The sequence below is a fragment of the Manis javanica genome, chromosome 2 (assembly GCF_040802235.1).
Source record: "Manis javanica isolate MJ-LG chromosome 2, MJ_LKY, whole genome shotgun sequence".
Taxonomy (NCBI): domain Eukaryota; kingdom Metazoa; phylum Chordata; class Mammalia; order Pholidota; family Manidae; genus Manis; species Manis javanica.
In genome coordinates this window covers 31,414,156-31,439,401 of record NC_133157.1, presented here as the reverse complement: position 1 = coordinate 31,439,401, position 25,246 = coordinate 31,414,156, and the positions used below count along the sequence as shown (strand labels likewise).

The 25,246-nt window shown below is 46.2% G+C and overlaps 1 protein-coding gene across 2 annotated transcripts in view; it reads left to right on the top strand.

Moving 5' to 3' along the window:
• The window catches only part of GALNT12 (polypeptide N-acetylgalactosaminyltransferase 12), a 32,679-nt gene extending 7,716 nt beyond the window's left edge, over positions 1-24,963 (top strand). Inside the window, exons 2-10 of one of the 2 annotated variants that reach the window (XM_037004046.2) lie at positions 1,105-1,274; positions 5,512-5,701; positions 11,235-11,420; positions 14,145-14,175; positions 15,625-15,801; positions 18,264-18,395; positions 19,685-19,798; positions 21,644-21,790; positions 23,771-24,963. In XM_037004046.2, the coding sequence (XP_036859941.1) occupies positions 1,105-1,274; positions 5,512-5,701; positions 11,235-11,420; positions 14,145-14,175; positions 15,625-15,801; positions 18,264-18,395; positions 19,685-19,798; positions 21,644-21,790; positions 23,771-23,911 (1,288 nt within the window). In that variant the 3' untranslated portion in view covers positions 23,912-24,963. Of the gene's footprint in view, positions 1-1,104; positions 1,275-5,511; positions 5,702-11,234; positions 11,421-14,144; positions 14,263-15,624; positions 15,802-18,263; positions 18,396-19,684; positions 19,799-21,643; positions 21,791-23,770 lie in introns of both variants that reach the window. The other variant, XM_037004039.2, reaches the window with a different exon arrangement.
• The last annotated feature ends 283 nt before the right edge of the window (positions 24,964-25,246 follow it).

The window sequence follows — 25,246 nt, the reverse complement described above, 5'->3', positions numbered from 1 at the left end:
AGGGCCCTTCAGACTGAGGTACACTGTAAATCACAGTCGCCTTGGTGTTTGGGTTCCACCTTTTGCAACATTGAATTTGTTTTTCTCTTTGTATTAGATATCTAATTTGGAAAAATTCAGACGGAAAGAAAATTTGTAAGAATAGCACCACAAACTCCTGTGTATCTTTTACCTAGATCCATTAATTGCACTGTCCCCTTTATTCAACTTTTCCTGTGTGTATACTGTAATATCATGCACATTTGGGAATAAGTTACAGAGATATAATCCTTTACCCTTTTATATTTCAGCATGTATTTTCTAGGGACAAGGACATTCTCTCATGATACCATGATGTACTTACCAAATTCATTTGTACAATATTGGATTTTTCCAGCTGTCACAACTTTTAGAACAACTTTTTTCTTCCTGACCTGGTATCTAATAGAGAACCATGTGTGACATTTAGTTGTCATATCTCTTCAGTTTCCTTCAGTTTGACCCAGTTCCTCAGCCCTTGTCTCTGAGGACACCAATATATTTAAAGATTTCAGGCCTGTTGGTTTATAAAATGTCTCTTAGTTCGGGCCTGAGTTCAGTGTATGTATTACCACAAAACTTAGTGATTTAAAACAACAATAAACATTTGTTATTTCACATAATTCCTGTGGATCAGGAATTTGGGAGTGTCTGAGCTGGGTGGGTCTGGCTTGGGGAATCTCTCATGAAATCGTAGTCAGAATGCTGCCTGGGGGCTTTCATCATCCCCAGGCTTGACCAGAGTGGGAGGATGTGCTTTCGAGAAGATTCAGCCCATGCCAGAGAGTCAGTACTGGCTGCCAGCTGGAGGCCTCCATACCTCACCACAGAGGGGATGGCCATGGCGGGGAACAAAGAGGAAACCTCAGTGTCTTGTGACATGGTCTTGGAAGTCACACACTGTCATTTTTGTGGCATTATGTGCATGTGTGGTGGTTTTAAAATACCTTCACAGATTCTTTGATATCTTTCTTGTTCCCCAGGGGGAGACCTTAGATCTGTGACCTGCATCTCTTGTTGTTCCATTCCCAGCACCATCCTGGGCCTGGTGGTTTCTCTGTTCCTGAAGTTTTGTTGTATTTGCAGGTGCAAAGAGAAGAAATACGATTATGATCATTTGCCCACGACATCAGTTATCATAGCATTTTATAATGAAGCCTGGTCAACTCTCCTTCGGACAGTTTACAGCGTCCTTGAGACATCTCCAGACATCCTGCTCGAAGAGGTCATCCTGGTAGATGACTACAGCGATCGAGGTAAGCCTCCAACAAAGGCTCGTGGAGGAACCTGGCTTTCCATGGCAGTGCCTGGGAGGAGAGAATGCGACGTGGGACAGGTGGCATAGGGCTGGTAAGGATAGGCTTCATGCATTGTTTCTGGCCGTGACCCTCAGGGAGCTCAGGGCCTGGCAGGGACACACAGGGCTCCCTGTGATGACAGAGGGCGGAGGCAGAGTGCTCAGGAGAGGGGTTGGCCTTAGTCTTGAAGTTGTGTAGTTTGCAGGTAGCAGTCGTGGAGGGAGGGCTCCCTATTGGGGGATCCCTCTGGAAGAGAGCACAGGGGAGCTCTTCAGGAGGCCAGGAGGCTCTAAAGGTGGCCTAGGTGAGAGATGGATGCTTGGAGTCAGGTGGTATTGGGGGGAAGGAGAGGTGAAGTGAGGAAAGGGGTGTTGACAGGCATCCACAGGGCCAGAGGCTGGCTGAGGCTCCAGCAGGACCTGTGGGCTTCTGGGTTGGGTCTCTGGGTAGGTGGTGGTGCTGTTCCAGAGCTGGAAAAGCCACCCAGGGCAGTGGGGAACAGGTGTGGGAGAGGAAGGTGGCATGCTTGGCTTTGGCCATGCTGTGTTTGCAATGAGATCAAAAAGGGGCAGCCTATATGGGAGAAGAACTGAAGCCAGGGAGAGGTGCCCACAGGCCTAATCAGTGACCTGGGATCCAGCAGTGCACACACAGTCCAGGGATGGTCCTTTAATTATTCAGTGAACATTTTTTGAGTTTCTACTGTGTGCCAGGCACTGTTCTAGGCACTGGGAAACAAGACAAGTCCCTGCTCTCATAAAACTCACATTCTGGTGGGTGGAGATTATCAACGAACATGTAAAGAATAATGCAATGTATACATCACATAGTACAACAAAACACAATATAGCATACATAGCATAATATAATAATGTAATATAGCAAATACAGTAAAACATAGAAAGTGCTGTGAAACAGGAATGGGAGCAGGAGAGCCAGGGAAGCTTGGAGACAGAGCCTGCTCTAGCTGTGAAGGGCAGGAAGGCCTCTCTGAGGAGGTGTCTCTTAAGCCAAGAGCTAGAATGTGGAGGAGAAGGCGGCCCAGTGAAGGCCTCAGGGAGAGTGGCCTGGGCCCAGCAGCAGCAGTGCAGAAGCGAAACGAGCATGCTATCCTCCAGGACAGCCTGTCGGCCGGTGGGAAGGTGTCCTGGGAGATGAGGTGGCAGGGTGGGCAGGGCCAGATCAGGAGGGCCTTGGAGCTCACCATGAGGGGTTTAGGCTTAACTGTAAGCCTGATGGGAGCTGCCCCGGGTCTGTTGGGGGAGCAGAAAGATTGCTAAGTCTGGCAAGTTCCCTGTGCTGCTGGCGGGAGCATGGCTCATGGGGGCAGTGGAGGTGAGGATGGAAGCTAGGAGGGTTGTAGTGGTTGCTGTGGTCCTGCCATGTGCCGCACATGGTCATGACTACCGGAAGCCTGGGCAGCTAAGCTTAACTGAAGGAAATGTCAAGGCCATAGCAACAGGGAGAGCTGTGGGCTTAGTTGACTGGAGCCCATTTCAAACCAGATGACCATCTCTGGGCCACCCATTAGTGTAGCGGAGCAGCTTACTGGCACCTGCTCTTTGGGCTCTGAGCCTGGTCTGTGACTGCAAAGCCTGGTGTGTGAGTGTCCTGATTGTTGGGTGCGTTTGGCTATTGCCACAGAGACTCAAAATAGCAATGATTCACATGCTGTAAAAATTGACCTCCCACACATCACAAATCAGGCCTAATAGTGCTGGTTGATGGAGTAGGTTCATGTCAAGGCCCCAGCTTCTTCTATCCTGAGTCTCCACCTTCTTGAGGGTGTGCTCCACATGGCTTCCGCCCTGAGTCTCTGCCTTCTCAAGCACACTGCCTTGGTCTGCATGCCCCAGGCTGGTTCTCTACCTCCTACTCACTCTCTGCACAAGGGTTTCAGGATGGGGCCACACCTGGCAGTTGCCCTCACACCCCATTGAGTAGCACATGGTCACCTGGCCGCACTTGCAAAGGAGGCTGGGAACTGTAGTCCTTATGGTGGTGGCCTTGCACTAAGCTGAGAGTCACTGGGAGAGTGGGTGTTAGGGTTCACCTGACAGTATGCGAGCCAGGGTGGGGTGTGATGCTGAGTGTAGCCACCTAGGCACTGAGTTCTGGGGTCAGGGCACCTGGGTCTGAGGGACATTTACCACAACCCATCATGGCACCTTGAACAAGTCACTTGTCTTTTCTGAGCCTCGGTTTCTTATCTGTGGATGGGTTTATCCACACTTAGAAAGTGGTGAGGAATAAATGAGATCATGTATAGGACAAAATCTCATGTCAGCCAGCACTTAGTAGGTACTCAGCACCATTTCTTTTAATCTTTTCCACCCAGGGTTGTTTTAAATCTGTGTATACACTGCTTCTGGGCTTGAATCCTGCTCCAACACTTTGCAGCTATATTGAGCGAGGAGCTTAACCAGTTCCAGCCTTAGGTTCAGCCCCTGTAAAATGGGATATTAGTAGTTCTTACCTCATAGTGTCATTGTGAGGCTTAAACAAGATAAGGGCAGGTACCTGCTAGGTCAGTGCCTGTATATTGTTAGTGCCTGTTAAGTGGTAACTTCTATTTTTAGGAAATTTTAAAAATGGTAAGGTGCCTTTAAATAGCTCCTCCACAGGCAGGACTAGGTATGAGCCCATTTGAACCAGCTCAGTTCTTTATAAATATAAATGTAATGTGCAGTGGGGCCAAGGCTTCCCCTCACTGTCCAGATAACTTGCACAGCAGGTGAGATGCCTGCTCTACTGGTGATGCAGATAAGGAGTACTGCCCTGCCCTGTCCCCTGTCCCCTGTCCTCTGCAGCGTTTGTCTGAGCTCCATGAAGGGATGTCAGCCCCTCCCAGGGTGTGGAAGACAGTTCAGGTCTTCCTGAAGGTAACACTGACTAAATCCATGCATGTAGGGAGGGGCCGCCTGTATTTTTGTTATGTATTCACTGGACACCGCCACTTATTAGCTTTGCTTGGGAAGTCACCTCCCTTATTCCTGTTGTCAGCTTATTCGCAGTTACATTTAGGATTGAAAAAAAAATCAACCAATGAATGTTTGTGTATTTGTGTGTGTGTATGCGAGAGAGAGAGAGAGAGAGAGAGAGAAGACTGTTTAGGGAGACATTGTCACAAACTAGGAAGCAACCTTGAACATTCACAAAAGCTTCCCCTTTGCTGCTGATTGAGGACTTGTAGACAAAGCCCCTAATGTGGGGAATTTCATTTTTATTTTGCCTGAGCGGCTCCCACCTGACTCCACCTGACTCACTGTGGGGTGTGAATTGGGGCCTCCAGTCACAGGACCTGGGTGTGGAGTTGGGAGACCTGGGGCCAGCCTTAGCTGTGGGCACAGCCTTTCAAATTTAATAAGGAGTCATTTACTGTCGTGCAAAATGGAATGAGCATGTTCTTGTGACAGTTTGGGATTTAACGAGGATGAGAAAGTACGAGAAATCTCCAGAAGGAGTGTTAAGCTTGTACATTGAAGCCAGAGTCCCCAGCTTAAAATTCTAGCTCCTCTGCTGTCTTGCTTTGGAGCCTTGGCACATTACTTAGCCTCTCTGGCCTCAGTGTTCTCATCTGTGAAATGGGGATAGTAGTCATCCTACTTCATAGAACTGTTATAAGACTCACATGAGTTATATGTCTGTCACCTAGACAGTAACTGGCACAGTAGGCCTTCTAGTGTTACTACTACTGTGTCAACTGAAATGTGCTCCAAAGAATATTTACATTAACATATTTGTATTATAAATAAAATTTATGTTAATAGCTCCCTATCAATTAAAAACATACTGCATAACTAACATAAATTAACAATTGATAAACATTATTTTTCAGAAAAGTTGTGGTCAGGCAGTTCTTGTGTTTTTTTATTTTTAAATATTCACAAGGGAAGGTACAATTCGTTCTTCAGGGGTAACAGCTTTGTTGAGATACATCCACATACCACATTCACCCATTTCAAGCATATGATTCAATGTGCATGTTTCAGTAGGGAGCATTTGGTGGTTCTAGAATTGCTCCTCTGGCCTTTGGTGTGCTTCCAGCCTTGTTTCTGGGCGAGACAAGAACATCCCAGGTGCAAAGCAAAGGAGGCTAGTGTTTATTTAGTCTCCCTTTTGGGACAGGGAGGCCCTGGAAGGACATGGTTTGGGATGTGTGGCAGTGACCTCGCTGTCCCACTTGCCTCCCCAGAGCACCTGAAGGAGCGCCTGGCCGGCGAGCTGGCTGAGCTGCCCAGAGTGCGCCTGATCCGTGCCACCAAGAGGGAGGGCCTGGTGCGAGCCCGGCTGCTGGGGGCTTCCGTGGCAAAGGGCCAAGTGCTGACCTTCCTGGACTGCCACTGTGAGTGCCACGAAGGGTGGCTGGAGCCGCTGCTGCAGAGGTGCGTGAGCTGTGCACACTGGCAGGGTCCCAGTGTCACCCAGCAGCAGAAGCCGACTTTGCCCTATGGTGACAGGTGCTGTGGGGGCACCAGGGCTCAGAGGCTCCTGGGGTACGTCCCCTCGCCCTGCATGTGGTAATAGTCCCCGCTTCATCGGGGTGTGGAGGCCATTCAATGATTTAACACCATACAGTGCTTAGAACATGCCAGCATGTAGGTGGTCCTATATGAACTTGATTTTATTGCTATTTATTATACACAGGTATTGTGGAAAACTAGAAAGTATGGTCAGCCAAGAAGAGAAAGTCAACCATTTAGAATCACACTCCTAGAGAATATACATTTTGGTATATTTCTTTCAAGCGCTACTAACTTACCTATTACTCCCAGTACCTGCAATACTTGGGGGCCTATAAAACTTTAACGGATCCACAAAAATGTTTTTATGTTAATTACTTTTAAAATCATGAAAAGATGAATATCATAATAAGTATATAATACTGAATCTAGCCTGGATCATGTTTGTCTTTATACCAATATAGTCATAAAATATAGTTTTTAGTATATACTTTTTTTTTAATAAATTTTTTTTTGGTATCATTAATCTACAATTACATGAAGAACATTATGTTTACTAGGCTCCCCCCTTCACCAAGTCCCCCCGCACATACCCCTTCACAGTCAGTGTTCATCAGCGCAGTAAGATGCTGTAAAATCACCACTTGTCTTCTCTGTGTTGTAGAGCCCGCCCCATACCCCCTCCATATTATACATGCTAATTGTAATGCCCTCTTTCTTTTTCCCCTCCCTTATCCCTCCCTTCCCACCCATCCTCCCCAGTCCCTTTCCCTTTGGTAACTGTTATTCCATTTGTGGGTTCTGTGATTCTGCTGCTGTTCTGTTCCTGCAGTTTTTCTTTGCTCTTATACTCCACATATGAGTGAAATCATTTGGTACTTGTCTTCCTCCGCCTGGCTTATTTCACTGAGCATAATACCCTCTAGCTCCATCCATGTTGTTGCAAATGGTAGGATCTGTTTTTTTCTTATGGCTGAGTAATATTCCATTGTGTATATGTACCACATCTTCTTTATCCATTCATCTACTGATGGACATTTAGGTTGCTTCCATATCTTGGCTATTGTAAATAGTGCAGCGATAAACATAGGGGTGCATCTGTCTTTTTCAAACTGGAGTGCTGCATTCTTAGGGTAAATTCCTAGAAGTGGAATTCCTGGGTCAAATGGTATTTCTATTTTGAACATTTTGAGGAACCTCCATACTGCTTTCCACAATGGTTGAACTAATTTACATTCCCACCAACAATGTAGGAGGGTTCGCCTTTCTCCACAACCTCACCAACATTTGTTGTTGTTTGTCTTTTGGATGGTGGCGATCCTTACTGGTGTGAGGTGATATCTCATTGTGGTTTTAATTTGCATTTCTCTGATGACAAGCAATGTGGAGCATCTTTTCATGTGTCTGTTGGCCATCTGAATTTCGTCTTTGGAGAACTGTCTATTCAGCTCCTCTGCCCATTTTTTTTATTTTTTTTAACTTTGACAAAAATATTTTAATGGCAGGAGGAAATAGATGTGGTAGACAAAATTGGAGAAACACCATCCTAAATCATAGGGCTTTGTCCAAAATTACAAGTCAAGAAATGATGAATACACAAAGATCAGAAGCCTGATTTTTCCTCTGCCCATTTTTTAATTGGATTATTTGTTTTTTGTTTGTTGAGGTGTGTGAGCTCTTTATATATTTTGGATGTCAAGCCTTTATCGGATCTGTCATTTATGAATATATTCTCCCATACTGTAGGATACCTTTTTGTTCTATTGATGGTGTCCTTTGCTGTACAGAAGCTTTTCAGCTTGATATAGTCCCACTTGTTCATTTTTGCTTTTGTTTCCCTTGCCCGGGGAGATATGTTCAAGAAGAGGTCAGTCATGTTTATGTCCGTGAGATTTTTGCCTATGTTTTTTTCTAAGAGTTTTATGGTTTCATGACTTATGTTCAAGTCTTTGATCCATTTCGAATTTACTTTTGTGTATGGGGTTAGACAGTGATCCAGTTTCATTCTCTTACATGTAGCTGTCCGGTTTTGCCAGCACCATCTGTTGAAGAGACTGTCATTTCCCCATTGTATGTCCATGGCTCCTTTATCGAATATTAATTGGCCATATATGTTTGGGTTAATGTATGGAGTCTCTATTCTGTTCCATTGGTCTGTGGCTCTGTTCTTGTGCCAGTACCAAATTGTCTTGATTACTGTGGCTTTGTAGTAGAGCTTGAAGTTGGGGAGCGAGATCCCCCCAACTTTATTCTTCCTCTTCAGGATTGCTTTGGCTATTTGGGGTGTTTGGTGTTTCCATATGAATTTTTGAACTATTTGTTCCAGTTCATTGAAGAATGCTGTTGGTAATTTGATAGGGATTGCATCGAATCTGTATATTGCTTTGGGCAGGATGGCCATTTTGACGATATTAATTCTTCCTAGCCAGGAGCATGGGATGAGTTTCCATTTGTTAGTGTCCTCTTTAATTTCTCTTAAGAGTATCTTGTAGTTTTCAGGGTATAGGTCTTTCACTTCCTTGGTTAGGTTTATTCCTAGGTATTTTATTCTTTTTGATGCTATTTTGAATGGAATTGTTTTCCTGATTTCTCTTTCTATTAGTTCATTGTTAGTGTATAGGAAAGCTACAGATTTCTGTGTGTTAATTTTGTATCCTGCAACTTTGCTGAATTCCGATATTAGTTCTAGTAGTTTTGGAGTGGAGTCTTTAGGGTTTTCTATGTACAATATCATGTCATCTGCAAATAGTGACAGTTAAACTTCTTCTTTACCAATCTGGATTCCTTGTATTTCTTTGTTTTGTCTAATTGCCATGGCTAGGACCTCCAGTACTGTGTTGAATAACACTGGGGAGAGTGGGCATCCCTGTCTTGTTCCCAATCTCAGAGGAAAGCTTTCAGTCTCTCGCTGTTTAGTATATACTTTTTAACAAAGTCCTGAAAAGTCATTATGCAGCCTTGTCTTCAAGGCCATTTCCCCTCGTGTCCCACAGCTTCTTACCCTAATCCTCCCAACCACCCTCCCAAAAACTACCATCACGGAACCCCAACTTCTCTTCTCATCCCTCTCTCTTCCCATTCTCCTAATGCTGCATCACAGCAGTCAGGCTGGGTCTGGAGCACCTCCAGGTGGGGGAGGAAGGACCAGGGGGCTCCGTTTGGTCCCCCCGTGAGAGTGGGTAAAGGGCCAGAGGCTCAGGGTCTGTGCAGTTGGCAAACTGCTTTCCCACTGGCTCTAGCCCTTTGGCTGCCAGAGTCTGTCTGGAAGAGCTCTGGAAGAGCTGGAGGCCTGCTTGCCTCCCTTCCTGCATGAGACCAGTGTTCCCTGCTCTGCTACTTCCTGCTGTCCAGGTTCCTTGTCCCCTGTGGGTACCATGGCTGCCTCTTTCTCTTCCCCAGCTCTCATGAGCTTCACCGGCATCAAGGACCCAGGTTTTCTCAGACCTGTGATGGAGTCTGAGATTATTTAGAACTTGTGACAGCCAGGTGCTCCCTTCGGACCTGGACCAGTGGGTTCGCCCTGCCCTCCTCCCACACTGTGTGTGCAGATAGCTGCTTTTAGGCTGGTGTGAAGTCAGCCGATGCACAGAAGCCACCTAGAGTAACACTCCAGCTCACCCTTGGGAGAGCAGCAAGGCAGCCTTCCTATGAACAAGTCTTTGCACCCTATCTGTAGATAAAAAGATTGTCCAACCTTATTGCCTATTAGAAACATCTGGAGAACTTTTAAAATATACCAGCCTCTAGTTCCATGGCAGACTATTTGGATCTGAATCTCTTGGGGTGGGGTCTGGGCTTCTGGATGTTTCAAAAGCTCTCCAGGCACACAGGTGTGCACCGGAGTTGAGCCACACTAGAATTTAGACTGTGTTTCAGGGGGTCCCAACCAGGAAGAGTAACCCCATCCCTCCAGGGGCTTTTGGAAAGAGATGTTCTTGATTTTCATGTCAGTGGGTAGTACTGCTGGCATTTTCTGAACCAGGGACCAGGGATGCCTGCAGTGTGCAGTTCAGCCCTGCACAGCAAAGAATGGCTCTGCCTCACATGCCCGGAGTGCACCCACCCCACCCTGCTGCTGCTGGGCCTGCACATTTATAACCATGATTCAGAGTCCTTTACTCTATGGCTAACTCCTCCCAGTTTTCTCTTTCTGATAAAAATTAGGCTACCCATGGTTCTCACCAGCTTGATTGTAAGTCACCAGTTCTTGGGGTTCTGGCCAGGGCCATGCGGCTACTTTGAATCTATGCAGCAGTTGTGCCGTTGGCCCTCTAAACCTTTTATTTAAATTTATTCAAAGAATTTATTTATTTAAAGTATGTAGATAGCCACTCTGCAACTTCACCAATTTAGTGAACTCAGGTTTGATTCTGTATCTCACAAATCTGTCCCACACAGGGCAATTTCACCTAAAATTGTAATTCTTAATTCAGTGTGGCATTCATAATGCACCCCTGACTTCCTGGATTATTTACAGCTCAAGTCTGGTTGATCTTTGTTTCTTCACACCATTGTTCTGTGTGACTCTTATGAGTTTTAGGCCTAAAATTCCAGATGAAATGCCCCCCCAGAACGTAAGCCAGAGAAATCTAGTGTTCATACATAGGCCCGTTTCAGATCATCTTTCCTCGTGTGCTGTCCAATGCAAAAAACTGTAATGTGGAAGCATGCTGAAGGATGGTTAGGCTTGTAGTAATGAGTAACGAGTGTGGGGGCAATAGTTGAGGCATACGCACAGGCAACAGGAGGTTATAGCATGATTTACTATATGAGATATTGCACAATAATAAAGATTGAAAGAAAAGAATAGCAGTGGTTCTAGGTTCTCTGCCAGGAGTGTTACAAACATTCCCTCAGGGAGTTTTTACCTTAACCCTGTGCATAGGTACCATTTTCAAGTACTTCCCATGAGGCAGTGGGCTCTGAGAAGTTGGGTGACTCAGCTACTGTCACACAGCAAGTAAGGGGCAGGATTAGAATGTATATTCTAACTCCAAAGCTGAACCCTTTGGTTTGGGTGTGTCTCTGTTCATGGGGAGGTACTTGTTTCTTGACTTCAAGTTGTTTCATGGTGATTAAATGAAGAGACCTCTTGCAATCTTGAGAAACTGAAAATCCGTTTTCTGTTGTAAAGGTCACCTATCATTTTTATGTCTTGACTTTTATTGAGGGATTCAAGTTTATCCAAAACATCATAGAATATTAAAGCTGTGGGACTTTTTCTATTAAGCTGGAATCCTTCCTTTCTCCACCTCCACCCTCACCCAAGCCTTGCAGTGATGGTCACCTGCCTGGCCTGAGGTAGCTGCAGCTGCCGGGAAAGGGAGCCGTGGGCCTCTCTCACACAGGGGTCATCCTTCCTGGTGGGTGGGTGAGGAGAGGTCACTCCCGAGTTTCTATTTGTCCTCCTGCTGCCTGTCCACATGGACAGACGGGGTGTCCTGGGTATTTGCAGGATCCATGAAAAGGAGTCGGCAGTGGTGTGCCCTGTGATTGATGTGATCGACTGGAACACCTTCGAGTACCTGGGCAACTCTGGGGAGCCCCAGATCGGCGGTTTTGACTGGAGGCTGGTGTTCACATGGCACGTGGTCCCCAAGAGGGAGAGGATGCAGATGCGGTCCCCCATCGATGTCATCAGGTCAGGGGGTGACTTCTAGGTGACACTGTCTTTCAGTGTGCCTCGCTGTGTCTGGCTAACATACTAGCAAAGGCCCCTGGGAGGGATGGTTAGCAACACCCCCCACCCCTCACCCCACCACCTCCCCTCCTACAGACAGTTTACCTTTTTATTAAAAATTTTTTCTATACACATGTATTTTATATTGGGATATTTTACTTTTTTTTATAAGTTGTGATAAAATATGCGTAACATAAAATTTACCATTTCAACCATTTTTCAGTGTACAATTCAGTGGCATCCAGCACATTCACAATCTTGTATAACCATCACTTCTGCATATTTCCAGAACTTTTTCATCATCCTATATAGGAACTCTGTAGCCATTAAGCAATGACTGCCTTCCTCCCTTCCTCCAGCCTCTAGTAACTTCTGTTCTACTTTCTGTCTCTGTGAATTTCCCTGTCAGCTGCCTCATACAATAGTGGACTGACACAGTATTTGTCCCTTTGTCTCTGGCTTCTTTCACGCAGTGTGAGGTAGCTGGGGTTCCTCCAGAGCCTCATTCCTTTCTATGGCCGAGTGTACTCCATGGCACATACATTTTGCCCATTCATCTGTTGATGGACACTTGGATTGTTCCCACCATTTGGTTACTGTAAATAACAGTGCTGTGAGTGTCGGTGTACTGTTCTCTGTTTGGGTCCCTGTTTCAGTTCTTTGGGGTGGTTACCTAGGAGTGGAATTGCTGGGTCATGTGGTAATTCTCTGTTTAACATTTTGAAGATGCACTCTGAGGCCCCTATTGAACTGGGGGGTGAGTGGACCTGGGGGTGGAGGTACCAGCTTTGGCCAGTGGGTGAGCCTGGGTCTGAACAGAGCAGGCTCAAGGGGGACTCAGTTGCTCTTGTTCTTGAGGTATTGTAGTAGCAGTCTGGCTTCTTCCTTCCCTTCAAAGTTGAGAACAAAATGGGAAACAGACATAGGAGTCAGGCTAATGGAGGTCAGACTTCAGCTTGAACGCTGGTGTACTGAGCCTGAAGTGGTGTCTTAGGTCTGCAGTGTTTGGCCCTTGGGCTTCCGAATCCTTCCTTGGAGTTCCGACCTTGAGATGACCCAGTGCTGGCCAAGTGGAGTGAGTGTGGAGACGTTGCTGAGAGATGGGGCTGGAGCCATGACTGGGGCCGAGTCACGGCCAGCCTTGAAGGCTGAGAAAGGGGTTTGGGGTTTACTCTGAGAGGGTAGAAGCCACTGAAGGGATTTGAGCTGGAGGTGACCTTTGCCTGTTGTGTTCTTTAAAGACTCTGCTAGAGGCCACCTGGTGAGGGTCCTGGAGGGGACAGAGCTGCGGGTTGGGACAACAGTAGGAGGTGTTATGGTCTTCCAGGTCAGAAATAATGGTGGACTCCAGAGATGATGTCATGGAAGAACGGGGAGAAATCGGATGGGAATGGGGAGAGGAGCACTTGAGGATGACACCCAGGCTTCTGCAGGAGCCCCAAGAGAGCATCCTGTCGAAGCCCCACTGATCAGGTTCAGAACCTGAGGCACAGAGGAGGAAGGATGTTATCAGGGGTTACAAGTCCAGCCTGTGATGCTGGTATGAACCCCCATTGCCTCCGCCCACACCTTCCCCACACACACACACACAAACACGTGCTCTGGGCCCCCATGGCCAGCTGTCCTTCCCCTCCTGTAGTGTCCTGGGCCTCAGCTTCCCCACCTGTGAAGCAGGTCAAGCATGCCCACCCTGCCTGTCTCCTAGACTTTCAGGATGATCACACGTGAAAGTGCTTTGTTGTCTCAAAGCCCCTTCCACAAGGAATCATGCTTTTTGTTGTTGGCCCAGAGCTTGGAGTACACAGGAAGCCAATACTTAGCCAAGACCCAGAAGCACTGCTAGAGGACCTTAAATTTTTAAACTGTTAGACTCTTAATGTTCTGTATTTCCCCATTTCTAAATTTATTCATTTGCCTCGGCACCTCTGTGATGTGTTGACCTTACAGCTTCCTGCTGTGTTGGATGAAAGTCTTGAGTAGTTTCTGAAACCAGTGCTGGCTTCTAGAGGAAGCAGGCGGGGAGAGAGCAAGCTGGCTGAGGAAGCAGGCCAGAGCTGTCTGGCTGGGACCTGGAGGGAGACACTCGAGCAGGGGAGACACGGGCCTTGGGGAACAAGCTACGAGATGCCAGAGTTGCTTTTGTGATCTCCTTGCCAGCCTCCAAAGGGCATCTGGGTGCCCCCAATGACTGTGTAACCAAGGCCAGCACAGCCTGATGCTTGCCATCCTCTCAGGGAACCTGGTCACTCTCCCTGGCTGTCTTTACTGTCTATGTTTCCAAAAGCACAAGGGTTTCTCTCACCTGTAGGCCTTTGCTCATGCTGCTGTCTTCTTGGAGAGCCATTCCATTCCTCCTCTCAGCTAATTCCCCTTGGTTCTGCAGGCCTCACCTCCTGGAAAATGAGCCCTACCTGCCTGCCCTGTACCCTCTTCTGTGTTCCACTAAGGCCCTGGCTTGACCTTAGTTATCACACACAGGCTCTATGCTTGCCTTAAGCTTCCCCAGGACAGGGACCATGGGCACGTCTATGCCTCCAGGCCTAACTTAGCCTGGGGCACAGCGTGAGCTCAGGGTCTGCTTAGGGATGGATGAGTGGACTAAAGGCTCATGGCAGGAAGGGAGTTTAGCTAACTGTGAGGGCTTCCTGCTGCTTACATTGAAATGTGGACATCACACTCTTCTAGGTCTCCAACAATGGCTGGTGGGCTGTTTGCTGTGAGTAAGAAATATTTTGAATATCTGGGGTCATATGATACAGGAATGGAAGTCTGGGGTGGAGAAAACCTCGAATTCTCCTTTAGGGTAAGTATTCCAGGCTTCTCTTTGGACTCATTCTTATCCTGTTCTCTCTCTCTCTCCCTCCCTTTGGGAATGATGGGATTTGCTGAGAGCCTGGTGGACTTTTCCTCCATACTGGTGGTTTATCCAACAATCCTGAAAGGTGATAATGGCACATGCATCTTATAAACATGCTTGCCTTCTTATTTGAACTTCTAAAAAATGTGCTTTTAACAGATTTGGGGCAGGGAAGGGCCTTACAAGACACCTAGTTCTTTTTTCTCATGACAGCAGAGGAAACTGAGGCCCAGAGGGGGGGAGTGATTTGCTCAAGGTCACTCAGAGAATGAGTGGCAGAAAGTGGGCTGAAACACAGGCCTCCTGACCCACCCTTTGGAACCTTGACTTACTTAACTACTTATTAAGTAGCCCATTGAGCACAGTGACTTTCAGAAGTGGTCACACCTAAGAATTGTTGAGGAAACTTGTTAACAAGGCAGATTTATAGGCACAGTCTCCAGAAAGTCAGATTTGGTAGATTCACTGTCAGGACCAGAAATCTACTTTTTGTACCAAGCTCACCTAGTGATTCTGCTGTACATGACCCACAGATGCCCCTTTGAGAATCTCCTAGCATTTCGTGAGTTTTCCAATGAACTGAATCTTGCATTTTAAAGTATCAAGACTTTATGTCAATATTTGTGCTTTTCAATAGAAGTTTTAAAATCTTAATAATGTTATATATGGTTTCTTGCTTAATGAGAGTTAATAAACAAGAATTTGGGCTTCCGCTGAGGACTCACACCCCCCATTATAAGTACCAGATACTGTCCTTAGTTGTACATCCTGGGGACAGTGGGTATTCAGGAGCGGTTAACCCCAGCTGAAATGGCCTCAAGTGACTCAGCCCACTGAATTTTTAGGGTGTGCTTTAATGTCTTTCTGCCTCTTCCCTAGGTGTCAGGCTGCCTTGCCTGCCTCTAGAAGCTCTTCCTTTCTCCCTTCCAAACCTCTCTTCTTACTTGCTGCTTTCCTATCTTCTGTGGCTAGGAGATCAGGTAATGAGCCTGTGTTCTACATGGGTAAATGGGTTCCCGTGAGTTCAGCTGTGGGCGTTCTTCTGCGTCAAGTGCATGGGCTTTGGTGCATGGACTTTGCAGTCTTGGTTCTGATGGCTCATTTGTCTTTGGGGCTGCTTTCTTGCTCTTTGACTGCATTCTGTGTCCTGAGTGTGCTGGGGCAGTGTGGCCTCCTGCCCCATGGAAGGTGAGGGCCTGGCAGTGTTCATCATGACTTCTGTGTGCCCAGCCTCCTCGTTGCAGCCATTGTGGACCAACAGCTCACTGCCTGCTCACCCACGCAGCCTCCTCCCTGTTCTCTCTACAGATCTGGCAGTGTGGTGGGACCCTGGAGACACACCCGTGTTCTCACGTTGGCCACGTTTTCCCCAAGCAAGCTCCCTACTCGCGCAGCAAGGCCCTGGCTAACAGTGTCCGTGCAGCTGAAGTGTGGATGGATGAGTTTAAAGAACTTTACTACCATCGCAACCCTCACGCCCGCTTGGTGAGTTCCCCAGGGCCCACCTGCATGCCGTCTGGCCTCACCCAAACAAAAGCAGCTCATTCTGGCCTCCCTACTTCCAGGAATAGAGAGTAAATTGGGCACTTATGATACAGGCATGGGGAAACTCTATTTCTTCACTTATACAGATGATTCTCATTATTCACAGTAGTTATGTTCTACACAGTCATCACAAACCCTGAATTCGGGACTACTGAACCATTGCTCCTAGGTTCCTGTGAACCTCTTGACAAGATGATGTTTTTTTCAACTGATCAATACATAAGTTGATTTTACATTTATGTCGTTGAAAGATACTTTATTTAATACATATTGTTGATTCATGATGTTGAACTCACAGCCAACAGCACTGAATAGTGTTCATGCCTGAACAAAGCTTATCTAACACATGTATTTTCTCCATGAGGCGCCACGCAGGCTTTTTGCCCTGCAGAACACTAGATAGCTCTTCAGCACTGTGGTTGGGCCCATATTAAACCGTGAAGTAGCCAAAACATTTCCAGGAAAATATGAAAAAATATGTGTCTTGCTAGTGGGTTTCAGCCCCAGGCAAGTTCACTATGGATTCAATGTGACCAAAGAAATGGCAGTAAAATGTTCTTGGTGTGAAAGGGTTATACCCAACTTTATATATTCCACCGTGGCAGGTCAGTCACTAAAAACCTGTTCACTCAGAGCGAATCTGCGTGCAGCAAGCCAGTCTCTGCCTCTGGGCCTCTCTGCCCTCACAGCCTCCCTCTGGGCCTCTGTCCGCACAGCAGTCCCACACGGCTGTCTTCTGGGCCTCTGTGCTGGGCACTGCCACCACCTCAGCCTCTGCTCTGCTCTCCTGCAGCCGTGCCACCATGTCATGTGCAGAGCACTGGGTGGAGCTCTTTATATAGAGTCAATAGCAACGTATTGCCCACACATGTGTAGTGAGCTAGCCAACCAGGGCCAGGTGAGACTCCTGGCCACAGGAACTTTCATTTTATCCACAATATGGCACTAAGCAGACTGTGAATCGGTCACTTGTTTATAGCATGAGAGCTGAAACATGGTCCTGGCTGGGGATGTGCATGTTGGGTGACAGATTTTTTGCTGCTCTGTGCATGTCTGTGCGTGACTATGAAAACACAAGTGTTGATTATAGTGTTGCAGATCACGTTCAGCAAATGGCTTCACTGCCTCTGCCTAGGCAGCTCTGCACGCCCTAGGGCAGTCGCCCACTTACCCCGCACCTGCATAACTCAAGACGGCTGCTTGGCAAGACAAGAAGGTCAGCTCAAGACCATGTTCCTGGCCACCTGGTGAAAACAACTTCTTCTGAATATAGAGTAGGCCTTCAGGGTAGCTGTGAAGTTCTCATTTCATAGATGAGAGAACTCAGGCTCAGAGGGAGGGTGATTTAAGGCCTCTTGCCCATGGCCTAACTGACGATGTGGGTAGAACTGGGCCTGGAGAGTGTACACTCCAGTGGACTTCTCTCTGCCCCGCAGAGCCCTGTGGACCCTGGCCCTGACCTCTCCCTTGGCCCATGTCTGCCTCGGGACCCCAGGGTCATTGCTTCCTTTGTCTTGCAGGTAGAAACATCTGCTCTTTCCAGTCACCCAGTCTGGAAGCCACAGTTCCCTCTTCCTGAGGATTCCCCAAGAATAACATGTTAAAGGGGCCCGCGTACACCTTGTGTCTGAGTGCAGTGGCTGGGCGTTAAAATGAGTGTTTGGTTGAAGATGGGGGCTCAGTGACCCTCATCAAACCACAGACTTGTGGGAAACAAACCTGAAATTTGACTGAAACATTTTCCACCATTACCATTTTGTTAAATATCTAGCTTGTCAGATCGTAGTAGTTTGACATCATGGTGCAGGGACAGCAAAACCTGCACCCTCAGAGTTGCTCTTGTGGCTGCACGTCTACTGTGCTAAATAGATGCCTGCTTCATTTAATGAGTCAAGCTTTCTTAATCACTGGTTTTGTTTAGAAAACTAAACTTCCACAAGTATTTATTATTGCAGCATTTTGCTCTTACCATCATAAGTGTTTATTTGGTCTTCAATATATTGAGCACATATGAAGGTTTTCATTCATGATTGCATCTAGACTACTTACCCATGTTTGAAAAGAATGTTCAAGTATCAGTAAACCAGAGACTGTCATGGCATAATGCGGGCTGCTGATGTTCTTGCTGGTCTGTGATCCCATGTTCATCGAGGACACATGGGTCCAGGAAGCCGATTCCATCAACAGGGATTTGTGTCCTTCTCTCCTGTGCTTGGCCGCACCTCCCTGCCTCAGCAGCACCTGGGAATGTAACTGTGCGACAGCTGTGTCGGAGGCAGGTCATTATCCTCAGGTCCTGGCACACAGTAGGTGCTTACTGAGGGAGTGAGCACCAGTGGAGAAAGGGGCTTGATAGACAACACCGACACCTGCAGGGACTCACTGCTTTTTCGTTTTCTCAGGAACCATTTGGGGATGTGACAGAGCGGAGGCAGCTCCGTGAAAAGCTCCAGTGTAAGGACTTCAGGTGGTTCTTGGAGAACGTGTATCCAGAACTGCATGTGCCTGAAGACAGGCCTGGCTTCTTCGGGATGGTGAGTGAGGTGGGCCCAGGCAGGCAGGGAGTTTCTGGCCTCCAGGTTTGATGGATAAATCCTGGGCAAGAAAGTCCCCTTATTGGGACTGCTAGCCTCCTCCAACCCCTTTTCATTCCTCCCTTCTCCCCGTGGGTGTCTGGGGCTCAGGTCTACACTGTCAGCACTGGAAGTGATCCCAGAATTGGCAAGTATAAGCCTCCCATTTCATAGGCAGGGAATTGGTATTTATATGTCCTATTTTTTACTAACACTTTATCACATTACTTTGAATTTCAGTGGCTGGACCAGTTAATAATTCCCAACCCAGAGATTTACAAAGGCTTTAGTAGGGGATAAGAGAATTTCTTCTGTTATTTCAAAAATCTAAAAGAAATGTTTCTAGGGTGAGGTCAGCTAAAATGATCCTGCATTGTGTTGATCAGAGGTATTAGTGATCCACTGTGGAAGTCTTCGATAAATACAAAGCAGGATGTTAATACATTTAATTTGGTTATCATTGTGAAAATGTTCAAATATACAGAAACACAGAGAATGGCATGGGGAATCCTGTCCCCAAGATTCTAGAACTAATCAAGATTTTGCCTCTCTTGCTTTCCCTCTCCTCTGCTCTATCCTCCCACATTTTCATTTTCTCAAGCACACCCGGAGCATCAGGTCATTTCACAACTGTTCACTTTAGTGTGCATCTCTGTGTGGACATTATCTTAAATAACAAAGACCATTATCACACCTAATCAAATGAACAACGATTTCATGGTATCATTTACTATCCAGCCCTTATTCAGATTCCCCCAACTTCCCAAATTTCTGGTGGGGTAGTGGGCTAGTTCCAGCTGGGGTCCCAACAAGGTCTTCGCATTGGCCTGCAACATCGGTTGCCACATCGTTTCCCCTAGGTCTCTCTAATCCGAGGCAGGCCGTCCCTCTCCTCCCCCTAGCCATGATGCCTTTGCCTTGCTGGAACAGCACCAGGTGTCCTGTCTGCAGAGCGTCTCACCCTTGGAATTATCTGTTTGTTTTTTTGTGGTGTGTAGGTAGGCTGCACTAACAAGAAAGGAAGAGAGATGAGCTTCCAGACCATAAAGAGTTAATCTCTGTGCTCCTCAAGTTTTATCTCAAAATGGGGTTATGATTCCTGCCTGTGGTGGAGAAGGGGGAAGCACTTTTAGAGCTAGAGATGTTGAGGCAGGCTCTCCTCTCATTCCATTTCCCTCCCTCAGAGCCTTGGTGGGATCTGTTGTTGGGTATAAAGCTGCACCACAATGGCCCCTTTCTGTTTTGTTTAGCTTCAGAACAAAGGACTGAAAGATTACTGCTTTGACTATAACCCTCCCAATGAGCACCAGATTGTGGGACATCAGGTCCTCCTGTACCTCTGTCATGGGATGGGCCAGAACCAGGTAGGTACTGCTTCTCAGCAGATTGACATTCTCAGGCCAGGACAACAGACAGCAGGAGGCTGTTGGCTCAAGGGATCGTGAGCATGGACCTTGAAAGAGTGAAATCAGGGGAAATCCATCTGCCTTTTACAAATTGATTATTTGATTTGTTTTCATTATAAAGGTAATATATGTTCAGTACAGAGCATTTGGGAGACAAAAAGCAGAAGGAAGAAGTGAAGGGCAGGATCCAGCATGACCACCGTTATAATTAAGATATATTTACTTCCCGTCTTTTTTTATGCATGGCCTTTGGCAGTGTGTTTTAAATAGTTGTTATCATAGTGTCTGTATGTTTTACATTCCATTATTTCTCCCTAGCTCATCATACCTTTCTTGTGTTATTAGACATCCTTTGAGAATATCGTTCCTAATGGCCTCTTGATATTCCTGTATGTGGCTATATTACTTTAGTTAACTGATTCCCTGCCTCTCTGTTTTTGCAATTATAAATAACCTGGCCACTCACATATTTGGTCAGAAAAAAAAAAAGAAGGCAGACAAACAACAGATCCGCATCTCGATGACTTCTTTAGAATTGATTCTTAACTGGAAGGATGGGTTTTGATGCTCAGTGCCACACTGCCAAATGGTGATAGCAGTTGCCTCAGCCGGTGGCATGGTCGATCTGTCTGGGCTAAGTGCTGAACTTCACGCAGGGCAGGAGAGCCAGTCCTGAAATGTCTGAGGACCAGAACAGGGCCCCAGCCCAGGAGAGCGTGTAAACTCACCAGGGCAGGACTGGTGGAGAGCAGAGGAGAGGAACAAAATGTTGATTCTAGACCTTCAGAGCCATAGTGCTCTAAGAGTTGTCAGACACTGTAGACCAAAGGGTGGGGGTTCAAGTTTCCTTCCAGCCTGTAGTCACTGTCAGTTCCATTTGAGTATTTAGCCCCCTTAGGGTCAACAGTAAATTTTCATAATTCAGACCCTTACAACTTTAAATTATTCGGGTTCTTCAGCACATTTAAGAGTGCTCCTCAAAGGTGGTCCCCAACTGGTATTGTCAGCATGACCTGAGAACTTAAAAATACAAATGCCCAGACCCTTCCACCCCTCCTGAATCCCAGTCTCTTGTTTTAACCAGATTTCAGGGAGATTCTCACTGCTCTGTGTGCTGTGAGAATTGCCGCCCGTGTCCATGTCAGAATCTCCTGGAAGGAAGCTGCTAGGGTGGGATGGGAGTCTTGTTAGAAATATTAAAAATGCAGTTTCCCAGGTCCCATCTCAGACAGAAAGAATCATATTCCCTCCCAGGTGTGGGGCCCAGCACCAGCATTTTTACTGGGCACAGTAGAGTGGGGAAACCATGGTTCTGGAAGAACCAAGTCCTCCCGTGAAACTGCTTGTGCACACACTTCATAGTTTCCAAGGCATAGTAGCATCCATTCTACTTGGTGGGGAGGAGAGGAAAGGACTGAAGAAAAGGAAAGGAAGTGTGTCTGGTCAAGGTCACAGAGAACCCCGAATCCTGGTTATGGAAACTGGCCCGTTTTCTTGCCTGCCATTCTGCCCAGCATGGGTTAGCACAGTGCGTGTGGGTGACCTAGGCACCAGCCCCACCCTCACTCTCTAAGCAGGTGATGTGGGCCTGAAAAAAGCCCCCTCTATTTGCACTTGCTAAGTAGTACACAAGAGCTGTGCAGACATGCAGCAGACGGATGGATCAGACAGGCTCGTGCCCCTGGGTGAGGGAGAGCGCTGGATCCCAGCCTCCATGCTCTTATGACCCCAGGTTGTCATCCACCGATTTCCCTCTTTCCACATGAGAAGCTAACTGATGCATGTTGGCTGCTCCATTTTCAGTTTTTTGAGTACACATCCCAGAATGAAATACGCTATAACACCCACCAACCGGAGGCCTGCATAGCTGTGGATGCAGGAATGGATATGCTCATCATGGATCTCTGCAAAGAAATTGCCCCAGAAAATCAGAAGTTCATGCTGCAGGAGGTAAGTAAGCTGTCTCATTCCTTCCTTGCTGTTGGCCTGTGGGCTGCAGAGGAGGCCTTGAAAGTAGAAATAGAGCATGCGGTGTGGCACAGGCTGGGCAAGTCTCAGGGATGCAGCCACGAGGAACAGCACAGAGACCCCTGGTGGTGGCAGGACTGCTGGATCCCAGCCACATGCACCATTGCTCCCTCCTCTCCTCCCCAACCACCCCCGTTCTGTCTTCCCCTTGTCTTTCCGTCCCCACCTCGAGCTGCAGTGGCCTGTAGTGGGAAGAGGAGCCATCCCAAACACATTTGAAGATGAAATGGGGTTTAAACAAGTGAAGCAAATAGCCAGTGTAAGGACATGAGGTCAGGTCCACATAAAAACCACTCCACTTCTCTTGGCCTCCCTTTCCCAGCTCTAAAATGGGAATGGTAATAGCAGCCTTGTCTGCCTCTAGTGAAAATTAGCTGTATGGCCAGAAATGCTCTTTGGAAAGCATAAACCTCTTTAGAGATTAGTCGTTAGTTGCAGTATAAGAATCTAGAAAACATCTCTAATGGAGTTGGCTCACCATCAGAATAGTGAGCCCTGATTTAGAACTGGGTGTTACTATTTCAGGCCTGAAAGGCGCGAGCCATATCACATCTGCAGTAAGCCTGTGATGGGACTCGTGAATCCGTCAAATCCTTTGACTCACTAAAAAGTACTCTGGGAATAAATCCAAAGAAAATAATTCAAAAGGAAAAAAATTAGTTCTCTTTTATCTCTGTGAGAAGCTTTCATTCCCAGCCTGGCCCCAGGGATGGAGACAGTCACATATACTGCTCTTAAATGGGTTCATTTTAAGCATAATTAGAAGTTGAAGTATGTTTTCCTGTAGAAAATATTATGATTAGCATGAAATTTGCAGGCTACCTGGAAAAGCCTGCACCATAATGCTGTCTGATATTTAAAAAAGGGAAAATATTTTTGCAAACTCCCAAAATCTGTGATACTCTGTAATGCTCTCCCCCTTCTCTTTTTTCTTCCAACTGGAAGCTGTTGTAAGCCCTTCAAGGAATAGTAATGCAAGCTAGAAATCAAGAACTTGGTTTGAAAGGTTATTAAAACTTTATCTTAAATTTCAGTGACCATTTAAGGAAAAGTCCGTTTCTTTAGAAGGGTGGGAGGAGGGATCCTTTATTATTTACTTTCACGTTACTCTACAGACAAGCTGTGAGTACTTTTAAAGGTTTTCAGACTTACTGTTACTGCAGTTCTTCTGCATGTCATCTTACTTCTAAGATTTCTCTTTCCCTGGAATGGGTTTGCCACTTGTTCTGCCCCTTTGCTGCAATTACCTTCCTTAGCATTGTGCAACTTGCAACAGAAGTGGAGGGGAAAAAAATAAACTGCAGGACTTGGGGAGAGACTTGTCCAGTTAACTCAGCAACAGTTGGGAAAAAGAAGAGAAATGGGAGGTATTAAAGAGGATCATCGTCTTCTGGGTTTGGGAATTGGTTCAGTCCATAGAACCCACTTCCTGTCAGATGACTTGCCGCCTCACCCAACTGTTTTCTGGCTGAGCTGGGACTAAAGCCGTTTCCTGACTCTACATTTAAGCACATAATTGACAGAGCTTGCCAGGGATGGAATTAGTTGACCTAAGAGAATTGAAAAAGATTCATAAAGGATCTCTGGTTTCCCTGAAGGAAAAGAACAGTAGGGACAAAATGTGGGGTCTGGCAGGTCCCCAGAGCAGCCAGCAGGTGGCACCGTCGACCCTGTCATGGAGTCTGGACCCAGCGAGGAGAGGCACGTGTACGTCCATGCCTGGCCCTCTGCGTGAACAGTTCTGAGTTGCCTTTGTATAAAGCAGACACTTAACCCTCCATAAATGTTTCTGAAGGGATGAAAAGCACCTGAGCTGTTAAGAACATGTTTTAGGGGAAAAGATACTTTCTGAGGAATTGCTGGTAATTCTCATAAACATCCAGTGCTTGTTGTCTTTCGTAGGATGGTTCTTTATTTCACGTGCAGTCCAATAAATGTGTACAGGCTGAGAGGAAGGCGTTCAGTGACAGTTTTGTACCACGCTTACGAGACTGCACCAACTCTGAACATCAGAAATGGTTCTTCAAGGAACGCACGCTGTGAAATGTCACTGTGCCAAGGAGCCCGTTGAAGGGCATGGGGGCCCCTGGACTCTGTGGCCAGCAGAGACTGAGCTAAGTACAGTACCCAAAACTTGGCTGCTCTGCTTTTATAAGGAAATCGTTCTGCAATTTGTGAAGGGGATGTTGGATTTAGTAAAAATGTAAATAAGCTTTGTACTGATTTTCAGAACTTTAAAATTATTCCCAAATACCCGATTTTCAAAGGGTAATCATAAAATGGTTTTGGTATTCAGAGCATTAAAACCTTTAAGTATTTTTCTACCAAGGTATATATTCTACTTTCATGCCTTTTTATTCCTCCTATCAAAAAGGTAAATATTTTATTTTGATATTTACAAGGATTCCCAGGTAGGAAGATGAAAATTAGACTATGTAATGTACTTTGCATAAACTGATAATACCTCAAACACTGGGTTAGATTCTTCTCAGTGTAGACAGATGGACACTAGGAACATTGTATGGGTTCCTTGAGGTCAGTGAGATACTCTAGGTTTATTTTAAAAAAAGAGTGCTATTTGGTTATGTGCTGTTACCTCAATCAAAACGCTAGTTAACGTTAATGTCAGCCAAAGAGGACCAGCCGAAGCTGGAATCTCAGAGGAACAATGCGACCTACCGATCTTCCACCCGACACGGTGGACATCTGACAAAGCCTAGCTGTGATGTGGCTGCAACTTCCAGTAATTAGCACTGTGACTTTATGACATGTTTCTGTCATTTAAAATTTTTACCACACATTAAAGTCAGGGAGAAACTTAAAGTACTATGTGAAATTCAGTTTTCAAGTTGTTCACTAATAATATGTGGTAATTGAATTCCGTGTTGCATTTGTGCTACAGCAGCTGCTGTTAAAGTTTCCCTCAGTAATTCTGATTTGGGAATGATCCCAGATCCTCTTCTGAGATCTTGATGAAGTCAATATGAATGATTTTTTTTTAAAGTGAAAACATAGCAGATCTTTGTTTTTGTAACGAATCAAATGGGAAAGATGAAGACACATGTGCAGTTGATTAAAAAAAATATCAACTTGTGCCTCAGGCTCTTTTTTTTTTTAACATATATTCCCTTCTCTGAGGGATCCAGTTTAACAACTACCCGAGAACACCACCCACTAACCTGGCTAGGGTCAATCTGAGGCATTTTAACCACTCTCAACTCTAAAATGTGAATAATGAAACCAAGCTCATGGTGTAGTTGCAAGGATTAAAAAACATAGAGCAGGAAGGGCTTAGCTTAATCCCTGGCATACAGTATGAGTTCATTAAGTTTCTATTTTCATAAATGCAATTTAAGACATGTGAAGCACCATAAACAT